Source organism: Recurvomyces mirabilis, assembly GCF_035927965.1.
Source record: "Recurvomyces mirabilis strain CCFEE 5264 chromosome Unknown scaffold_5, whole genome shotgun sequence".
In the NCBI taxonomy this organism is placed as follows: domain Eukaryota; kingdom Fungi; phylum Ascomycota; class Dothideomycetes; order Mycosphaerellales; family Teratosphaeriaceae; genus Recurvomyces; species Recurvomyces mirabilis.
In genome coordinates, this window is record NW_027041939.1 from 930,273 (window position 1) to 944,997 (window position 14,725).

The window sequence follows — 14,725 nt, forward strand, 5'->3', positions numbered from 1 at the left end:
TTGCTAAGGTTCGGCTAACACGATACCGGGTATCGCTGCGCACATGGAGAGGTGGCAGCTACAGGTATGCACAAGGAAGAAAGTGCTACAGTGTTATTGAGAAGTAAAGTAGAGTAGTAGTCAAAGACGATTGTGAGTCTATCTAGCATTTACCTCGATGCTCTCGATCAGATCACCGCCGAGCCTTGCAATATCTGACAGGATGCCCTCTCGGTTGACCTTCGCCATGATCCCGACTTCTTTGGAGGACTTGCTAGGAATGGTAGAGTACGGTAGGTTCATCTTCCAGTTCCGTTGTGAGGTTCCCGGACTCCATAAGCCGGCAATGATTGAGCGCTCCTGCCCGCCATGAAAGAACAAGATCGCGGATCCGTAGAGGCTTTCAAGTTCATATAGGAACAGCTCAGCTGCGTTGTAGCCGATCGAGGTGTCATCATCCACCGCTGCAAGCTCGAGGTTCTTGTACGCCACCGCTTTGGACCGTTTCCTCCCAGTGTCCAATTGCAACACGAAGTCGTAGTCAGAGAGTGAGCTCGCGAAGAGACTCGCAGGCTGTAGCGCACTCTGCTGCTCCTCGATGTGCGCACAAGCTGACCTGGCGAGAGCAGTCATACGGCCGGCAACCACTCTTTGAGGATGCCCATCTGTCCACGTCGTGCCATCTGGATCCAGATTGGTCGCGGCGAATAGCACGATCCGGTTGAGGCTCGGGTCCAGTTTCCGCCATGCCTCGAACCTGGTCCGCATACCTTGGCCATCGGCAAGCTTCAGCTCGTCGTTACCGCTCAGGTCCACGATGAGTGGTTCAGCACGCCAGTCCCAGCGAGCTAGCCAGTGCAGGGCGCGAAGAAAGCCAGTCTGCACACTTGATGGCACACCCCACGGCCATGGCTGCACGAAGGTTCGGATGGCGATTAGCTCGATGACCTCCTCCGCAATATGATTGCTGAGCAGATGAGAGCTGAACCACTTCTTGAACAGTCTGATCGTCCCACTGAGAGCAGGGTAGCGAGTGCACATGCGCGAAATAGCTTGCGTCTGTGCCGGTCTGCGGATGTAGTCACGTTTATGCTTAGCCAGCGCCTGTGCTGCAGCTTCCTTGACAGAGGGTGCAAGATTGTTGTCCTTGAGTTGTCGCTCAAGGAGCGTCTGCTCTCGGTCGTGGTATATGCGCATACGGAAGGCAGCGCCAGACTCGTAGACGATATCAAGAAACCCCTGGTTGAGTATGTCTTCATGCTGGTTTTCGAGTCCGATGCGGGCAGTGATGCCGCCATTCGCTTCTTGCAATAGCTCGCTCAACTTGAGTAAGAAAGCGATCTTGGTGCGCTGGATGGCGACAACGTCGTCTGGCCATCGAGTAGAACCCTCGAACTGTATAGTGACTTGCGCTGGAAGTCCCTTCTCGCCTGCCGCAGCAACGCCTGGCGGTCGTATTGACGCATATCGAAGCTGCCCATCGGCAGGCATGATGTGCCTGATACTCAATGGTAAGGCTTCGAGACCTCGAACATCCATCTCCATTTGCTTGTAGGCCTCTAGAAGCGGCTGAAAATTAGCCGTACGAGCACCATGACGAAGCAAGCTCGCAAAGTCCTTGGCCGAGAAGCTCACGCCCTCCGTCACTAGGCTGAAATGCTTGGCAAGCAGATGGCGGACGATTTGCTCCAGGATAGTTTGGCCGTCTTCCCCAGCTGCCCAGATGAGTGATTCAGTGATACTGCCGTCTTTAAAACGGCGTAGCTCAGCTTTGTCGCCCCAGAAGGTACGGAACGCCGCTGCCTCTGCCTTGGCTTCTGCAGAAGGGCCGTGGTCAACGGTGCGGTGGACATTATCAGGATCTACCACAAAGCCAAGTGTGATTACTCGGGGTCGTGATTCGGACTTCGTCATGCCTAATTGCCAAGGAGGAGGAAGGGTAGGCTTGAGTGCAATGAGGGTTGTACGGTCACCCAAGCCGCGCTTCAATACGTCGTGCATTCGCGCAAGCTGTACACGAATATCTTCTGGTTGATCCGGTGAAGATCTCTTCGGTAGAGAGATATTGACAGAGACATCGAACCGCGTCATGGCATCTTTCTTCTTTGTGATGAACGTGCTGTCAAAACCGTCGTAGAGTTGATCGCCAAGGGTTGTGATTGTGAGCTTCGCCTCCTGACGAAGTTGTGCATATGCCCACGGCGTGACTTTGTACAGAATGTTGTGATGTCTCGCACCATCCCATACCATTGGCGAGCCATCTCCAACAGGTTTGATATTACCCGGCGCAATTACCAAGGCTTGCTTGCTCAGGTCGCGTACTGCCAGTGCCTGGAGTGTTGCCTTGAAGAGCTGATAGCTGCTGTAGCCATCGCTTAACAGCGGCTTGCCGTTCGGGCCACCACCCTGTAGCATGCTAGCTATCAGAGCAGCCCACTCGAAGTTACCGAACCCACCATCTGCAATGCCTGAGCCAAAGCCGCGCTGTTGTAGCCAGGTTGCACCAAGTAGACAGCTATCACGGAAGGCCTCACATCTACCAGCGACACCATGTATGACCTCGAGGTAGGTGGCCAGGAGCATGTCTGATCGTAACGATGAGTTGTAAAGTGGTGTAGGCTTGAGATCCGAGCTTTGTTCTGTGTTTCTTATACAGTTCTTGGTAGGTAATAGCTTGCTAGCCGAGAAGACATCCAAGTTTACGCATGGCATAACGTTGATACGCCACTTCGCCGCCGGCTTGATCTCATCGTTAACAGAAGATTGCGGTGCCTTGGGAACGATAACCAGTACAGGCTTCAGCTGGTCGCCACGAAAGTCCGAAAATTGCACTTCGTATGTGTCCCTGTGCGCAGATTGTATCGCGGCCGCAAGACAAGCAAGATAGTAGGCTCTTTTGTAGAAGTATCGGTAGTTCAGATAATCCTTCTCCTGGAATAAGGCACTCGGCATGGCAACCATCATGTCTACCTTCAGTACTGTGTCCGTCCTGCTATTGGTCTTCAGAGGATAGCTGCCCACTACATTGATACCTGCAGGCTTGGCATGTTGCAGTGTGTACTTGGCATCCTTGGGTGGTCCAGGCGAGGGAAAAGGTACGCTGACCTTGCTGGTCGTGAGGAGTTTGCGCCGTGCCTCAGATACACTGAGTGGCGCCACTGGTTCCATGGAGTCGAACGTGGTCTTCAGCGCGTGGAGTGCTTGGTCAACAGCCTCTTCGCGCTTCCCACGTCTCGGTCTGATCTGTGCAAGAAGTTCGTCTACCTGCAGCTTGAACATGTTGCTTTTGAACGTCCCTGCTGTGAAAGCACTGCTAGGAACTTGCTTCTTCGCCATTGACGTATTCCTGTTCTGCTTGGCTTTGATGTCCTGCTTTGACACTACAGCGTTGTGCGCGGAATGTTCGTCGTCCTCATCGTCAACCATGTCCACGTCCTCGCCAGAGTCTGAGGTCTCATCTGCTATTACTTCCGTCTCACTGTCGAGGTCGTCCTCAATTCTCTCCTGGTGTAAAGACCGTTCGTCGTCTTCAGGCAATGCTCGTTGTTCCGCCGCCATGCTATCCTCCTGCGCCGTCTCGTCCTCGCCGTCGCCAAAGGAAGCAAACGATGCATCGTCCGCCTCATCATCTGACGGCGTATGCTCCACCTTGCGTCTCTTCATCGCTCTGTCTGCCATCGCACATGTATATGCCGCGATCACAACCTACAGAAGCACTCGGCGTAGTAATAGCAGACTACGAACTTTTTGCTCACAAGCACGTGAGTGAGCAGGGATTCGTGCATGACATTTGCGGAGATAAAAATTGTTTAGCGCCGAATGACTCCACGCATCCTGAGTTCGCATGAAGCATTGGGATGACTTGTTCACAATCCAAGACCGACACAAACGGACACCATAAGCTTTCTGAGACTCGATCTGAGCAATTTCCTTCACAGACCAGTTCGTAGTGTCATGCCTGGACTTCTCGCAACTCCGCTACCATGGAATCAGACCGTAGGCGACACAGTCCCTCCAAACACGCCACACGCAGTCAGTGTCTCCTTGCCAACATGGAAGTCAAATGTGGCCTACGAGGAGGGAGAGCGTTGGGTACTTGACAAGATGCAATGCGGCTATCCACGCTTCTTCATCCACAAGTCCATTGATCGGCTCGCCACCTCAATTGTCCAGCAGCAAGGCGATCTTGAAACGGAGAAAGCAATGTTGTTTCCTACTGCTAGCTGTGGTCGACGGTGTGTTGAGTTCTTAATACAACAGAATCCTGGCGTGGATGCGACTAGCATCAGGTCCCTGGACTTCATTCCTCATCCGGACAAGATCCCATCTGCAAGCCTGAAACGAGTGCTACCGCGAGCCACTGCTGTAGTATATCCCAAGGAGCTCTGGCCAACAGCGAAAGTATTCTGGCAGCACACTGGCGAGGGAATGTCAAGCCGACACGCCGAGTTCTGTCAGAAGGCTTTTGACGATGGGTCGATGGTAGAGCGTAGCACACTATCTCAACCCAACACGCCACGCTTGTCCAAAGGTCCACGAAGGTATCAGAGGCCGATGTCCTTGGACCATGGCACTCCCCAAGATACGAACGGACATGGCGGCAGCACTAGTCAGGAGGACAAGTCGAACGGCAATGGCACGACTGAGAATGGTGTACCGGACTCAGCACTGTTCGTCGAAGAACGCTTCGGCCGCAATCTCGACATCACATTAGCTCAGAACGCTAAGCTTGCGGTGAGGCGGCGTATTGCAGGCTCCTTGACAGCGAACGTAGAGCTGCCACACTCGCTAGAAACGAAGCCCGACGAAAACACGAATCAACGCGACCGAGAAGTACCTGGCTTCTCTGTTGACGACATCTACCTCTACCCAATGGGTATGAACGCCATGTTCCACGCCCACCGTGTACTTCGTACAGCACGCGGGGAGATGCCCAGTATCATGTACGGCTTCCCATACGTCGATACCTTGAAGGTACTGGAGAAATTTGGACCTGGAGTGACATTCTACGGATACGGCTCTGCAGAAGAATTGGACGACCTTGAACGTCGACTACAGTCAGGCGAGAAGCTACTGTCTTTATTCTGCGAGTTCCCAAGTAACCCCTTGCTACGCACACCCGATCTCAAGCGCATCCGTGCGCTCGCTGACAGGTACGACTTTGCTGTAGTCGTCGACGAGACCATTGGCAATTTCCTCAACATCAACGTCTTACCATACGCCGATGTGGTCTTTAGCAGCCTGACCAAGATCTTCAGTGGTGACGGCAACGTCATGGGCGGTTCAATGATCCTCAATCCGCAATTACCTTACTACTCAAAGCTCAAGCAAGTCCAGGAGACCGAATACGAGGACAAGATGTTCGAGGAAGACGCACTCTACCTCGAGCGTAATAGCCGTGACTTCATCCTACGCACTGATCGCATCAACGTCAATGCCGAGATTGTGGCCAATATGCTGAGAGCACATCCGGCGGTAAAGCAAGTCCATTATCCAAAGTACAGCCCAACGAAACATTTCTACGACAACTGTAAGCTGCCGAATGGCGGCTACGGAGGACTTTTGAGCTGCACTTTCCACCGTATGGAAGATGCGCAAGTCTTCTACGATTACCTTGAAACGCAAAAGGGACCGAGTCTCGGCACCAATTTTACGCTGAGCTCGCCTTTCGTGATCTTGGCTCATTACAATGAACTGGACTGGGCGGCACAATTCGGGTGTGAGGCTACACTCGTACGGTTCAGCATAGGGCTGGAGGACGAAGTGACGATAAGAAAGGTGTTTGATTACGCTCTGGGTGCTATCCCTCAAGCGGACGCTGCACTCTCGAAGTGAAGTGCTAAGCGAGACCATGTATTAATTCATCATCGCACAGCATCAGGACAGTCGCCTGCTTGATGTCCGTAGCGTTCACAGTTCAAACAACGATCTCGACCCTCTGTATCTCGCTCGCGTTCGTCATCCAGGCCGTCTCCCGATTCTTCATCCGGGAGCTGCTCCGGTGGTAAGACATGCAAGAGATCGTAGCCAGCCATGTCGCGAAGGAATTCAGTACACTGGTCCACTGTCCCCACGAAAGCACTGCTGTCACGGCTCATCATCCCTGCCTCCAGCAACACAGCCCGTGCACCACTAGCAAACACCTGCCCAGGCTCAACCGTAGTCTGCAGTGCTCTCGACGCCACATCTCTGCGTGGCGAAACCATTCCATTCTTCTTCCAAGCTTCCTCCCATCGAACATTACTATCAGGCCTCAACTGCTTCATCCTCCGCTCAAGCATACTTCGGCGGTCTTTAAAGGTATTCAGACGAAGCGACTCTCGAACCACTCTCAGACCGCCACCGAGTACAAGTGCCAGGTCCAGCTCCGCACTCTGCATAGGGTCTACCAGCCATCCACGCACAGCTCGCTCGAAGCCTCCTGCGTACGAGGGCCGGTTGTGGATCTGGTTGGACATCCATGTCATGAAGCACCAGAGGCGATAGACTTGGCTGAGATGTTCTGGGTCGTAGCTGGAGAGCAGCTTCTGCTCGGCCTCGGCGTAGCTGAGATGGAGTGCTCGAGAACCAGGCTGCGAGGCACGCTGCTCAGATAGCTTCACGATGATAGTTGCGAGGGATTCGAGATAGTGCTGGAGAGTTTGCAGCAGGGGGATCATGCGCTGCTGCATCCGTGCTGCCACGAAGACGAAGTCGCATCTTATTTTTGTCTCGCTGAAATGAGGTATTACCCGTGATAGTGAGACGCGGATGACGTTCTTGTAGATGTAAGCTGTGTATCGAGCTGCTGTATCACTGGTGATGTCCTTGCGTTTGAGTTGGTTGGCGACATAGTCAAGGCGGATCGGAGGAGTGCAAGGGAAGAGCCTAAGGAGGTGCGCTCCTATGTGATCCTCCGTGTGCGCCCATTCCCGCAGTATATCGCCTTCGCTCGCCAGTCCATATCCGTCTTTGCAAGTCAGACGTATGCTACAGATGTCCTTGAAGCTGAGTGAGGTGAAGATCTGAGCCCAGAGCTCGGTTGGCAGGGATAAGATGACTGGTGGTTTGACGGCGTCTTGCTTTGCATCCTTGGACTCTGCTTCGATTTTGTCTTCGATCCGGGTCGTCTCGACACTAGCTTTGGATGACCTTCGAAGAGCGGCACTGACGCTAATGCGTCTCAAGGTGGTAGTAAGTGGCATTGTGGTGTCTTGTGCTTGTGGTCATCATTATGGCACATATATATGCCACGGAAGCATTATCAATCGACTCCCTTGGCGGTTTTCTCAGGTCGTGACTGCGGTGTCGTGATGGTGTTCGGCATTGGTGACCATCGGAGTTGGCTGGCCACGATTCGCCACCTGCTCGTGCGGGGCCAAGGAAGGCAGTATGAACTCTCCTGTGGCAGCTTCAGCATCAGAACATCGTCCCTTATCTACCTCAGATGCTATGACTCTGGCATCCATCTCGAAGAACTGAAGTGCGCTTGAAGGTCTGGAAGTACTGTTGGTCGTTGTGTGAGGATGATCAGCACGAAGTTGTTCGTCAATGACGGCCGAGCCAACTGAGGGTGTGAACCACATCAACTCCGCCAACGAGAACCCTGGCGAGCTAATAGATGACCTCGAACAAGACCAAAATGAGGTTGGCCTTCCCCATTCTGTAGTAGTCGTCGAGCGCGCGGACCGTGAGTTTCATGCTCGGCTTCCCAGTAACAAAAATGCCGCCGCCGACGAGTACCACTGATGCTATGGGCATGTGCCGACCCATATTTGATGCGGCCATGATCCTGTTCTGACTGGGGCCAAAGGTCAACATTCGCAGCAGAAACAATAGTGATTGTGGTCGAGGGATCAGCAAAACTTTCAGCCACCTTTCAGGACAATCTGCGTGCACTTTCGGCTCTCTATTCCACGATGTATCTCGATTAGCGTCTCATGCTCGCATCATTCTCCTTAGCTACCTGATATGATCGATAGCTATGCTGGGTATCACAGAAATTGGTAAATGCTCAAAGCAGAACGCCCACATCGCAAGAATCAGTACAGTAGCAAGTCCCAAAGCGCTTCCAGCAAGAAAAGAAGTCATGAATGCCGTTGCGATCCCATGTACCCACCACTCAGCTCTGCGTAAAAGGAAGAACACCCTGTCCTCGCTCCGGATCACTCATCTTATGCACCCGCACATCATCCCCCAATTCCACATTCCCCATAGCCTGCGGCGTAATAAGCACAAACTGCCTCCCCACACTCCTCCTCGCCGCATTGATCATCATGCCCATACTCGTAGCCCGATTGACCGAGTCCATGAAGACATCGAACTCATCCAGACATCGGATGGGACTACCCATGGCCTCCCAGATGGACAGCAGTAGGCAGATAGTGGAGAAGGACTTCTCGCCGCCCGACAAGGTGCGGGCTTCGCGGCCTTCGGTTGAGGCCTTGGACATGTCGGGCTCCACAGCGATGTCGAGAGTCTTGGCTGGGTGGGACATGACGACGTGGCCGCGGAATTGGCGTTCCGAGAGGAGGTATTTGAACATAGTGCGGGCGCGGTAGGCGATGTACCTGCGGAACATGCCCCATCGATATCGACGGTAACTGAGGGCTTTGCCCAGGAGCTGCGACGCATCATTAGCAAGAGCTGTGGAGATCCCAAATATGGTACTTACATCAGCAAGCTGCTTCATCTCACTCAGGACATGTTTAGCATTCTCATATTCCTCTCTCGCCTTCTGCCACGCCAACGTCAATTCCTCCCTCGTGCCACCAGCGAGGCGCTCCTGATTCTTGACTTCCCTCTCGACACGCTCCACGGTCTCGTCAAGCTTGTGCGGTGTCATACCTTCGTCGATCGGCACCCGCCTGGAGATTTCAGAAGCCTTTGCATTAAATTCATCCACAACTGCCTGCTGGTCATCGCGCCTCTTCTCAAGCTGGGTAACTCGGACCTTCGCGGCATCGATCTCCTCCAACGCGCGATTCTTGGCGAGCAATGCATCGTGACGATCGTGGTGCAGCCTTCCAGAACGTTCTTCGGCTTTAGCGATATGGGCAGCTTTCTCGTTGAGTTCTTGCTCTGCAACATCGAGACTGGCTTTCGCAGCCTGCCTGGCAGCACCCTGGAGATCTTTCTGGACGACCACGTCTCCGTACGAGCGCTCGTGGGCCTCCCTCTCTTCCTTCGCCTCGACCAGCTGACGCTGTAGCTCCTGTAGCTTTCCGTCCTGTATACGTGTGCTCTCAATCTCGTTATCCTGCTCCTCGACAGCGTCTTCAGCTCGCTGAACGTTACTCTTCAACTTGGCGGCCTCTCGGCTCCACCGCGTTAAGTCTTGGTCGGCTTTGACCACCGCGTCGCGCTTCTCGTTGCTGTCCCGTTGAGCCACGTCGAATGCTCTCTTGTGCTGATCCACAACGTGACGCTGATGCTGGATCTGCTCTTGCTTGTCGACCTGCATCCGTGCGTGACCAGTCCATGGCTCAATGAAACTCGATTTGGCTTGCCCAGACCTTGTGTACTCTTGACGGACTCCAGCACCAATCTTGTTACCCAGTGAGATCGCAGCTCGAACATTGCGGGGCCTGGCACCACCAGAATATAGAATGCGGCCAGCTTGTTCGCGGCCCTCAATCAGCAATGTCTGCTCAATAGCTTGGTTGATGATAAGTTGGTTCCGCACGAGGTCGTTATCAATAGTCAGGACGCTCAAGATCGTGTCGAGCGAGGTATCCTCGGGCATCTTGTCGCTGGTATCCAGAGGCTCGGCATTGCCAATGTAAACCGGCACATCACATTTCACACGTCGTGCTAGATCGCGGAACATTTTCTGATCTTCGGCATTGGTGACGATGAACGATTCCAGGACACCTCCAAAGGTCTTCTCGAGCTGTGACGACCATTGCGGCTTTAGCAGCTTAACATGCCGTCCCATCGGGCCAACTGGCTTCTGTCGCCACCGGCTCTCCTGATTGACAGCCTTCACCAGTTGCTCGATGTTCGGTCGATATCCGGCGAATGGAAGACCTTGAGACTGCTGCAAGTCAGCCAGCCTACGTTCTGCGTTTCTCTGTGCATCGCGTTCCCTGTCCAATGGCTGTCTAGTAGACTCGTACGACTGTGCCGCCTCCTCCTTGTTTTGCAGGAAGCCAGTCTGCTGCTCAGCATGTGTGCTCTGCTCAACCTTCTTCTCCTGGACGACCGCCTTGAGCTCATCCAATCTTCCCAGTCGGGCAGTGTACTCCGCTCCTTCTGCGCCAGCAATACGTGCGGTCTCGTTAGCCACATCCTGCTCCAGCTTCAACATAAGTGCCTTGGCCTTCTTCAAGTGTTCACGGATGATCGCCTGTTCATGGTGTGTCCCTTCCATAGTCGCTTTGGCGACACGATGATTCTCCTTTTCTGCATTGCGGCGCTCTTGTATAGGAGTGAGATCGTTTTTGAGGTCGTCGAGTCGGCGCGTGGCAGCTTCATGAGCTTGGTCGTGGCCGTCGTATGCTCCAGACACTGTCTCCGCTGCTCCCTCCTTTTCTCGGACAGTTTGGTCGCCCTCTCCTAGATCTCTGACATAGCGCTCTAGTATGTCTTCTTGCTCGCCGACTTGGATCCACGCATGCTGTCTCTTCAGATCCGCTAGCCTTTCTCCCAGCCTGCTGACTTCGTCGAGGCGGCGCTTCCTTGACTCGGCCTTGGTAAAGCGATCGTTCAAAACATCGATATCCTCCTTGCGGCTGCTCAGCTTGATTTGTACCTGCTCCAGAAGCTCTTGCATCTGGTTGTAGTCGCGGTCGAGCGTCTCGAGCTGAGTTCCGCGCATAAAGAACTTGTATTTGTCGGAAGGTGTGCTATTGGAAAGAAATTGGCGTGCCATGTCCTGACTCAGTACGTTGATCGGATTGTCCAGCTGGAAGGCGAAGAAATCACAGATGGTCTGCACATCCGCCGATTTGGTGCCTATGACTTTATCCTGGGCGTTCTTGATCTTGTAGCCACCCCCTCGACCGCGCGTGAAGTGACGCTCGACCGTGATCGAATCCCCGTACAGCTCAGGACGAAAAGCACCGTCACCTTGATTCTTGATCTTGACCGCTAGCGACCCACTCTCTTCGCCCTCTTTGATCATACTCTCCAGTTTCTTTCCGCGATTCGAGTTCCTGGCAGATCCACCCAGACACATAGTCAAGGCAGTGAGGACAGCGCTCTTCCCGCTCCCGTTGTGGCCGATGATGAAGTTGATCAATGGGCCAAACCTGATGCGTAGCTTGGTGTGACACATGAAGTTCCGGCAGAAGACCTCCTCGATCACCCCTGCTTCAGAGGCCATGTTCTCGCGGTGCTGGTTGATCTGCCTCTCAATAATCTGTGTGGCACGGAGCTCGTCAATATCGCCGTCATCGTCATCGCCGTCGTCGTCGAGATCGCCCACATCCGGCATGGAGAGTGTGTCGGCGCTCTGATAGCCTTGGTCCTCATCTTCCTCCTCGTCACGTTCGGAGTCATGGTCCGTGGCGAGTTGGATGCGCGATCGCTTGGGGTTGAAATGGCGGAGTGCTGAGCTGGCCCCTTCAATCTCGATCTCGCCGTCTATGTCGTTCGCCTCTCGTCCACGTTTTTGTCCTGAAGACATGTTGGGGCTGTGATCGGAGCTCAGCGATGTGTCGACAGTGTCCGAGGTGTTTTCGCGACGGAACGCCGCGAAAATGCCTCCACTCATGTGTGCAAATGCTCGCAACTACTTGAGGAAGGAACGCGAGTGACGCGTTGTCACGCGAGAAAAGTGCGACCCTGCTTAGTCATAGCGCGATCATGCCACGACCAGCAAAACTCTGTTCCCTCCCATCTTCACTTAGAGAAGGCGAGGCACCATGGTATGGATACCTGGTTGAAAGTCCAGACTGCTGCCACTTGTGCACGCGTCGCCTGACGATGGGGCGTCGTTCGCCGGCTGGACAGCAGAAAGTTTGGCAGGAAAATGTTCACGAGAGTCAAGGTTGCGGAAGAAGACAGTACGCGACCGGGATGATATAAAATGAAGCTGGCACCATGTGCAGGACGGTTTTACAGAGGAAACCTAAGACCGACATCCTCTCCTAAGGTATCTACCATGGCGGCGTAGCATCTTGGAACACGCGTTCTACTAAGAAGATTGCTGGAGGGTTCCAGACGAAGGAAGGGCACCAGGACCTGCTTCTAAGGAGCCCATAAGCCCAAATCGACTCCATGCTCTGCGACTGCTCGGATTCTACTTGAGAGACTCGAATTCGCTTGCAGCTGCTGAAGCTCATGCAACCTCGAGCCGAGTCGTTGTTTTCGAATGCCTATCACATGCAACTCTGCTGTACCGCTTTGATGGTACGTATCGCTGACAGGCAAACACCAGGTGAAAGCAGCATGAACGAGGGAACGGTGCTGTGCTGCTTCCATGCGCAGTACTGTTCGTGCGGCAGGTGTTACATCAATTCAATTCAGCTGCCTGTACTTGCATGAATTTCAGAATCGCGCTACACAACTCAATCTACAAAGGGAAGGCGCGCTTGAGCCGGCATGCCGACAAATGTTATTGTTGACACCGCGACCTCTTCACAACATCTTTTGCATCTCTCCATCACACTCCTTTGCGACTCCAGCGATCAGCGACCTGCTAGCCATTCCTTCCAAGACAAAGCGCAACTCTTTGTACTCCACGCTCCTTTTCAACCGCACGTCGGCTCCCTTACATTCCTTGAAACACAGCATCGCCAATTATTGTTTGACATCAGCATTCCTCAAGACGCAGGGCCGCCGACTTCTGTTGACAGACGTCGAACATCCTCATGACCAGCTTGTGAGTTCTCGAACGTTTGCACTTCATGCACTAGCATACATCACGGTCATTACCTTCGCATGATTTAGACAATGAGCTCTTTGACAATGCCGCGTTGAATAAAGAGATTGGCTTTTCCGGTTCCGGCACTGCACTCGATCTTCCTTTACGATATACCGGCAGCCTCGAAGCAGCACAAACGCTGACACGAAGCCGATAACAGTACAGAGATATCCAAAACTTCACGGACATCACACCCTGAAAATGAAGGCTGGCCTTCTTTGGGTCGCCACCTTGGCTGCCGCGACTGCGCACCCGCCTCGCCTTCACGTGCATGCAGCACAGCAGCGACAGGAGGCGGATGTGGTCACTGCGGTGGATGTTGTGACGAATATCGCGGCTGTTGTCTATGTTGATGGCAAGGGAGAGCCAGTCTCCACTTCCTACGAGACCCAGTCCAGCTCGTCAACTTCTACGACCCATGTGCCGGCGGCTGCTACAGCAACCACTTCTTCGTCAGCAGCGCCTGCACCAACGAGCAGCAGTAGCTCGCCACCGCCTGCACCACCAGTACCCTCATCAAGTGCACCCAGCACTTCCAACCCTCCACCAGCGGCACCATCAGCTCCAGCACCATCATCCCCATCCGCGCCATCATCCTCTGCAGCATCATCAAGCTCCTCAGCTGCTCCAGCAAACTCTGGTTCCGCCGCATCTGGATATTCTATCGCATATTCACCATATAACGGCGATGGCTCATGCAAAACTCAGGACCAGGTAATCAAGGATTTCACTCAGATTTCTGGATACAGTATGGTCAGAATCTACGGAACAGATTGCCAGCAGACTACGACAGTCGGTAATGCGGCCGCTGCCAAGGGCATGAAGCTCATGGCTGGTGTCTACGATGTCACTCAAGTCAGCACAGAAGTACAGCATATAATCGACGCCGCGAATGGCAACTTTGACCACATCGATACAGTCGCCATCGGCAACGAGGGGGTGAACAGCGGCCGCTTCAGCGTAGACCAAGTCGTCAGCGCCATCGGGACAGCTCGCAGTATGCTTCAAGCGAAAGGCTACAAGGGCAAGGTAGTAACTGTCGACACCTTCGTCGCCATCATCGCAAATTCGCAACTCTGCCAAGCATCCGACTACGCCGCAGCCAATTGCCACGCTTTTTTCGACGGCGGTGTGACCGCCCAAGATGCTGGTAAATTTGTCCTCGGCCAGGCACAACGTGTCTCGCAAGCCTGTGGTGGCAAGGACACCATGATCACGGAAACCGGCTGGCCATCGCAAGGCCAAGCAAATAAGCTGGCTGTGCCGAGTCCGGAGAATCAGGCCGCTGCTATTGCTTCGATTCAGAGCGCTTTCTCGAACAATGTCGTCTTGTTCTCGGCCTTCAACGACTACTGGAAGCAGAATAATGCGGGTACTTTTGGAGCTGAGCAGTATTGGGGTATCCATGGGAACGCGCCGTAGTCGAGCATATGACCACCAGCAAGGGTGTACAGTGTGCTTTGATGGCGGTGTTCAAATGCTGAAGACCGAGGAGGATGTGTGGTGGGGATCTGCATACAAAAGGTGTTTTGGCTGCTTGCCACATATCCTCGCTTGTCGCTACTTGGTCGATGCACTCCTTTACGCAATTTTCCTTATTCATGTAGATGAATGAATGAATGCTTTCGGCTCTTCGTTTCATGTTGTGCCTGCTATACTTTTTCATGGCCCGGGTGACGTGATCTGGAGCTCGAGCTTCATGCTACGAAAGCTCTTGTAATAATCACACGAACACGACCTGTCCTCTCCAACATCGAGAGCAGTCTTGGAGAGTGCACTGCGAAGATCCGTCAAGCGCCCAACTAGCGCTCTGCCTACCTGATCACGTCTAAAGTTACTAGACCAGATCACCATCACGATTGCACTCCACTCCCTCCCACGTCGTGCTGTCCTGGGATC

General features: G+C 53.6%; 5 protein-coding genes across 5 annotated transcripts; 2 read left to right on the forward strand and 3 right to left on the reverse strand.

The window, feature by feature from the left end:
• Nucleotides 1–138: 138 nt before the first annotated feature.
• On the reverse strand, nucleotides 139–3,657 carry UTP22 (U3 snoRNP protein; the record flags this gene model as incomplete). The annotated part of the gene is made up of 1 exon (XM_064835401.1): nucleotides 139–3,657. One exon carries the CDS (start codon nucleotides 3,655–3,657, stop codon nucleotides 139–141), a length of 3,519 nt encoding a protein of 1,172 aa, XP_064697336.1.
• A 276-nt stretch (nucleotides 3,658–3,933) lies between these two features.
• On the forward strand, nucleotides 3,934–5,814 carry STR2 (Cystathionine gamma-synthase; the record flags this gene model as incomplete). Its single annotated transcript, XM_064835402.1, has 1 exon — nucleotides 3,934–5,814. The coding sequence occupies one exon, from the start codon at nucleotides 3,934–3,936 to the stop codon at nucleotides 5,812–5,814; it is 1,881 nt and encodes a 626-aa protein (XP_064697337.1).
• Nucleotides 5,815–5,843: 29 nt separating this feature from the next.
• Nucleotides 5,844–7,163, reverse strand: LTS14_002697 (uncharacterized protein; the record flags this gene model as incomplete). Its single annotated transcript, XM_064835403.1, has 1 exon — nucleotides 5,844–7,163. One exon carries the CDS (start codon nucleotides 7,161–7,163, stop codon nucleotides 5,844–5,846), a length of 1,320 nt encoding a protein of 439 aa, XP_064697338.1.
• Nucleotides 7,164–8,080: 917 nt separating this feature from the next.
• smc6 (Structural maintenance of chromosomes protein 6) lies at nucleotides 8,081–11,674 on the reverse strand (the record flags this gene model as incomplete). The annotated part of the gene is made up of 2 exons (XM_064835404.1): nucleotides 8,081–8,581; nucleotides 8,633–11,674. The coding sequence occupies 2 exons, from the start codon at nucleotides 11,672–11,674 to the stop codon at nucleotides 8,081–8,083; spliced, it is 3,543 nt and encodes a 1,180-aa protein (XP_064697339.1).
• Nucleotides 11,675–13,027: 1,353 nt separating this feature from the next.
• Nucleotides 13,028–14,248, forward strand: MP65 (Cell surface mannoprotein mp65; the record flags this gene model as incomplete). Its single annotated transcript, XM_064835405.1, has 1 exon — nucleotides 13,028–14,248. The coding sequence occupies one exon, from the start codon at nucleotides 13,028–13,030 to the stop codon at nucleotides 14,246–14,248; it is 1,221 nt and encodes a 406-aa protein (XP_064697340.1).
• Between the last annotated feature and the right edge of the window lie 477 nt (nucleotides 14,249–14,725).